Source organism: Camelina sativa, chromosome 9 (genome assembly GCF_000633955.1).
Source record: "Camelina sativa cultivar DH55 chromosome 9, Cs, whole genome shotgun sequence".
Lineage (NCBI taxonomy): Eukaryota > Viridiplantae > Streptophyta > Magnoliopsida > Brassicales > Brassicaceae > Camelina > Camelina sativa.
In genome coordinates this window covers 8,597,699-8,604,186 of record NC_025693.1, presented here as the reverse complement: position 1 = coordinate 8,604,186, position 6,488 = coordinate 8,597,699, and the positions used below count along the sequence as shown (strand labels likewise).

The 6,488-nt window shown below is 33.1% G+C and overlaps 1 protein-coding gene across 2 annotated transcripts; it reads left to right on the top strand.

Moving 5' to 3' along the window:
• Window positions 3,145-5,861, top strand: LOC104710744 (expansin-A5-like). Of its 2 annotated transcripts, XM_019229715.1 has the most exons (4): window positions 3,145-3,622; window positions 3,930-4,221; window positions 4,970-5,323; window positions 5,701-5,861. In XM_019229715.1, the coding sequence occupies exons 1-3, from the start codon at window positions 3,454-3,456 to the stop codon at window positions 5,277-5,279; spliced, it is 771 nt and encodes a 256-aa protein (XP_019085260.1). In that variant the 5' UTR covers window positions 3,145-3,453; the 3' UTR covers window positions 5,280-5,323; window positions 5,701-5,861. The 2 variants fall into 2 exon arrangements, with proteins under 2 accessions (XP_019085260.1, XP_010425696.1); XM_010427394.2 differs by lacking the exon at window positions 5,701-5,861 and having other exon boundaries at window positions 4,970-5,477.

Genomic DNA, 6,488 nt, shown 5'->3' with positions numbered 1-6,488 from the left:
TGGCTAGGTCGAGTGACTTAAAACGAAGAACAGAGACTAAATAAACAACCTAGAATGCAACCAAACAAGACAGAGAACAACTATGATGCAATAAACAGACAATCAATAAACAAAATAGGTCCTAGAGATGGATTCATTGGCTGACCTTAAGCTATGACTACCTACACTGATCAAAAAGCCTCAATCAATATGAGCTATCCTTAGACAATGATCTCTTATACTTACTAATCCATTTTCATGACAATAGTAATCAGGTTTAAACACTCTTAGACCTAGTTCTCACTAGCTAAGACATGAATAAACATGCATTAAAGATTCAAATCATTCTTTGTCAAAAACCACCCTAGACAACTAATTTCTTAGGCTAGGCACAATAATCTCCAGTATTAGTCTACTCTAGCAACCTAAACATCTTTTGAATGAAAGGAAACCTGAGATCTATCCTTAACTTCTCAGAACAAAGATAGCATAGAGAACACCTAGTCTAGAAAGGATTTATAAAGAAACAAACTTGATCAATCTAGATAATCATAACCCTAAACCAGCCTAATCCATCTCTAAGAGCATAGCTCACTACTCAGATTCACAAATCATGATGATGAACTCAAACCCATAAAATGATGAAACAAACATGATCAGATATATAAAAGAGAGATCTTCAACTTAATACAAAGAAGCAAGATTAAAATCCAAACAGATCAAAATTTATGTAGATTACAAGATTCTGAAAATCTGGGTAAAGATAAGAAAAAGTGGATAATGATGCAATAAAGTAAAAGTATCCCAAAAAGGGATAAGACTAGGTTATTCTGACTCTCTAGGACTCCTAAGATATTTTCTGACTTGGTGGGCGGTTGTAGGTACAAGGGGTATATATAGTGGGTGATGGAAGTCCTGATTAGCTAGGAGACAAAAGACTAAGGCTGTTAGCCAAATACTCGACCATGTGCTCGGTCGAGTGCATGGTCGAGTGCCTTCTTCTACTGGTTGCCTCTTGGTTGAGTCCTTCTCTCCACACGGTCGAGTGTCTGGTCGAGTGTGGTGGTCGAGTGGCCTCGAGACTTTGGCTTTCTTCCATTCCAACTTTGATCTGCTCCATTGGATGTATCCTCTTCTTCCTCAGCTCATTTCCATGCTCCAAAGGACCCAAATCACCTGTTTATGCAAGCAAACATGCAAATGCCATGCAATTTCTAGCCTAATGCACAAACATAAGCTAAACTACACAAAAATGACAAAACTAGCTAGTACACATGACAAAAGAAAAGAATAAACTATGCTTAAACAGGATAAAATATATGTACATCAGGAGGACTATTACGATTACGACTACTAAACTGAAAGAGGCCAAAAATATCATCAAAATGCTTAAGTTTAAGAATTTAATGATATCATGTCAATTGATTAAAAATTGCGGATAATTGTCAAATTTTCACTCGATTTGGAGATGAGAAGTGAAAAATATGTACAGTCTCATCTGAACTACACAGAAAGAGATCACGATTAAATACAAGAACATCCGTGAATAAGTTAAATCACATTTTGAGGAAAATGATGATCAGAGCTGAAGATACACATATCAACTTCCAACACTGTAACAAAATGCTGAAGGGTTAGATTGAGGATAAACAAGCATATCTCAAATTGACAAGAATCAAAACAAAAAAAATTAAATACTTAAGTAAATAATACTATAGGCTTTTTTATAAGACATTTTTTTAACCATATATAGCAATTGATATATACCATTTTTAAGAAAAAATATGAAAAAATAAGATATTAAACTCAGGTAATATACATGATATATATATTTATGTCATATATAATTATTTCTTCCACCATTTGTACAACTGTACTACTTCAACTGCACCTATCATTCCAAGTATATATTTAAACATCTGTCATTTTTCCTATTTGTAAGAAAAACAATATTTATTACAAATTTTTTGAATGTGTAATAGTTTGTCGTTGTGAAACTGGTTATGATTTTTGTAGTACTCATCGCATGCATGCATGGACAAATTTCTCGTCTTAAGCAGTTTGAAATTGAAAGACTAATGTCACACACCAATGAACAATGATGTAATACACCAGTGTGTTACGATCGTACTTTCTTTGCAAAATTTGAATATTTACAAAGATTAATAAATAACTAATTCTTAACAATACATGTAATCATTTTAATTCCCACACTAATTTTGTTTTCCATATTCAAGAGTCAATAGTAATTTGATTTTATAAAAAAAATCATAAAACAATAATATAATTTCTAGATAAAAGACAAATTATTATGGAATAGAAAAACCAAAATTATGAGTGGCCAGCTTTTTCGATATTTTCAAAGGAAATCTAGTGTGATATGAGAAAATTCACTTCTTTCTTTTTATCTTTAATTTTTCATCAAATTAATGTTATATGTAAACAGTGTTTCTCAGAATTGGCTCTTCCGACCTATTAATCTAAAAAGGCTGTTAATAAAAAGGATAATTTACCTGTGATTTCCGGTTTTATTGACTTATTGTGAGTTATGAAAAAAATATATTAAGCATATAAAACTCACCTTTGACAAAAAAAAAAGCATATAAAACTCACAATAATTCAATACAAAATTTCATCAAACAGCTGTACCCATTTTTGTCCAATGACATATCTACAGTTTTATGAAGAGTCTCAACCGTTCTTCATCAGTTCTGCTACGAATACAAATGTAGCTCCAATTTATATAACAAATCAAGAAAAGTAATAAGAACCAAGACATAAAATAAATATATGTAATAAAATAAAATTGTTAGCAGTAAAACTGGACCATAATAAGATAATGCATATAAATTCTCACATTATTATCCAGATAATATTATTTATTGAGCTCTAAATCGTCTGTCTCAAACACTCAAACCCTCATCACTTATCAAATGTAAATGCTATTGCAAATCGTGTCTCCGTATGATTACTCTTTGACCTTTAAATATAATAAATACTTTCTCATACTATACCAAAAAAAAAAATCTATAATGTTACAGTATCACTATCACATCTACTAATATCTGATACGCATTTATTTCAATTTCTTGAGTGACCTTTACGATAGATTCCTTCCTACTCATTTTTGACAATTTTTTTCTTTGATCCAACTCTTAAATTTGACATTCACCACTCCTTTTTTAAGTTTTCGTCGGTTCTTCTAAATATGTTAAAAAACCTTTAAAAAAAGAAACTAAAATTAAAAGAGTATTAGTGAAAGACCAATAAGCAGTTGCATGGACCCTGATTGATTCATTACCGCTAATACTTTGTCTGAATCCTCCATTCCTATTTATACCACTCTCTTCTTCTTCTCCAGTTTCATCACACACAGTCACACACTATAAACTTCTCACATCTCCATCTTGACGAAATCACCCTTCTGCTTCTCTCTCTCTCCTTTGCATGTTGTGATTTGCTTTGCTTCACAACATGGGTGTTTTAGTAATCTCCGTTCTTGTGGTTCAGCTCCTAGTGTTTTCCGTTTGCGTTCAAGGCGCTTACCGTCGTGGCGGCGGCCACCATCCTGGCGGCCACATGGGACCTTGGACCAATGCTCATGCCACTTTTTACGGCGGCGGTGATGCTTCCGGGACTATGGGTACCTCATCGATATCTCCAATAAAAATTTCGTTTCATTTATTACTTGGATAACAGTAATCATCCTCTTATTAACATGCAAACAATTATAACGGCTAATGATGAAATTATTTACAAGATACTATAATAGATAAACAAAACTCGATTTTAAATCTAAATTTGTATGCTTCCACTTGCACATTAGATTTTTCCATATGATTTTAAGTCTCAATTGTTTCAAATGTCCATTTTCATAGCAAAAAAATAAAAATAATAATGTCCCTGTTAATGATTAGAAACATTAATTTAGCATAATGGAACTAATCTAGGTGGAGCGTGCGGGTACGGGAATCTATACAGCCAAGGTTACGGACTAGAGACGGCGGCGCTGAGCACGTCGTTATTCGATCAGGGACTTAGCTGTGGAGCGTGTTTCGAGCTGATGTGTGTCAACGATCCTCAATGGTGCATAAAAGGCCGATCCATTGTGGTCACCGCCACTAACTTTTGTCCTCCTGGTGGTGCATGCGACCCTCCCAACCACCATTTCGATCTTTCTCAGCCGATCTACGAGAAAATTGCTCTGTACAAGTCCGGAATCATTCCTGTTATGTACAGAAGGTACTAATTCTATTTAAACACTCACAATTTGATGTTTATGTACAGAACTGAACTATACGTGTAGTGGTTTATGAATATTACACATTGAACACTTGTTTAGAACCGTTAATTAAAGAAAAATAAACATTTATTAAGAAATATAAATCGTATCTTTGAAATTTGCTTACACTTTTTAGGTAGATCTCCTTTTTGACTTAGAGATATATATAGTCAAATTTACTAGTCGAATATTTGAGATGAAACTAATCGTTAAGGCAAGACTAAGATTAAAGTTGTGTACTTATTTAGAAACATATGGACTTCTCTATACGTCTGACTTTTTGTCTTAACTCTTAACTGGTTGTCTTGTTTTTTTTTTTTTTTTTTTTTTTTTTTTTTTTTTTTTTTTTTTTTTTTTTTTTTTTTTTTTTTTTNATCATTTTTCTTGTAGTACTTTTATAGACTAATGAAGGCAAAGTTATAATATTTCTTCTTACCTTTTTTAATTATTGTTTATGACTTTTCATAGAACATATGTAGCAAAACCACAAAAAACACGTATATTGAAACATTTATAATCAGCTTTTGGTCCTATATATAAATTACACATTTAATACTTTTGGACCAGTTGATACATGTGGTAGAAATATATGTAGGGTATTATTAAATAGACCCAAAACTGAATAATAGTGACATACCGAACTTCCTAGACTCCCTAGTGGTGAGAGCTTTCCCGTGAACTTATGAAGCTTCGATGAAATATTAATAGGGTTCGGTGCAAGAGAAGTGGAGGGATAAGGTTCGCGATCAACGGCCATTCATACTTTAACTTGGTGCTGGTCACAAACGTGGGTGGAGCCGGGGACGTACACTCGGTCTCGATGAAAGGGTCGAGGACAAGATGGCAATTAATGTCAAGAAACTGGGGACAAAATTGGCAAAGCAACTCTTACCTCAATGGTCAAAGTCTGTCGTTTGTTGTCACCACAAGTGATCGTCGAAGTGTCGTCTCGTACAATGTTGCACCTTCCAGTTGGTCCTTTGGCCAGACCTACACCGGAGGGCAGTTTCGTTATTAATTATACATTAACCGGTTCGGTTTGGTTATGTAATGTTTTTTTTTCCGTTTCCAAGTTGGGGACTCTTTTTTGGTAACCAATTGAGATTGGGACTGATAGTGATATGTGCGAATATGTGTGGGAACGAGAGAAAAGAAAGAGATATAATTCTCGTGTTATAATATAAGAAAATGAAAGTGATGTTATGTATTTGCTTTTCTTAATTTGTGTTATGAAAACATGAATTTTTTTTTCTGCCAACTAATTCTTCTTCTTTACTAGGAAAAAAAAAAAAAATTAAAACCACTAATTCTTCAAAGAAAAAAAAAATGGAATGTGTGACAGATCCAGCTTGGCTCGACCCTAGCAAGATCTCTAATAAAAATAGGTCCATGTATGGTCTATCTCTTCTTGTACTTGCGGTCCAACGAACCAGTCTACNTCCGGTTCCAAGTTGGGGACTCTTTTTTGGTAACCAATTGAGATTGGGACTGATAGTGATATGTAGCGAATATGTGTGGGAACGAGAGAAAAGAGAGAGATATAATTCTCTTGTTATAATATAAGAAAATGAAAGTGATGTTATGTATTTGCTTTACTTAATTTGTGTTCATGGTATTTTTTTTTTCTGCCAACTAATTCTTCTTCTTTACTAGGAAAAAATAAATTAAAACCACTAATTCTTCAAAGAAAAAAGAATTGATATGTGTGACAGATCCAGGTTGGCTCGATCCTAGCAAGATCTCTAATAAAAATAGGTCCATGTATGGTCTATCTCTTCTTGTACTTGCGGTCCAACGAACGAACCAATCTACAATAAACCCCCAACTAAAAAATTTAATTGGTATGGTTTGATCAAATTGGTTAGTCTTATATAAGCCATAATATCCTTGACTTTGATATACATATATTTTTAAAAGACTTAAAACCATTGGACCAAAAAAAACCTTGAAGAACAACATTATGCTTTCTTTATCTTAAATATGTTTGCTTATGCCACTAACTATGAGCTTAATATGTCTTAGTTTTGCATAGCCAATAATTATTTATCTTATATATAAAGGTATGCATCTAGAAATGGGTATACATATTTTTGGTCTTATATACCTACATTTATACATATACAAGGAAATGGTATATTTTAGAGAGGATGGTAAAGCGTGGGGAGAAGAATATAAGATAAAGGTGACAAATATTTCAAACCAAGTTTAAAGAAAAGAAAAAAAATGA

Excerpts from the sequence above, each read along its gene's own strand:
- LOC104710744 (XM_019229715.1), top strand. The coding sequence starts at position 3,454 with ATGGGTGTTTTAGTAATCTCCGTTCTTGTGGTTCAGCTCCTAGTGTTT. Across the intron at positions 3,623-3,929 it reads TGATGCTTCCGGGACTATGG|GTGGAGCGTGCGGGTACGGG; the intron begins GTACCTCATCGA and ends GAACTAATCTAG. Across the intron at positions 4,222-4,969 it reads ATTCCTGTTATGTACAGAAG|GGTTCGGTGCAAGAGAAGTG; the intron begins GTACTAATTCTA and ends AAATATTAATAG.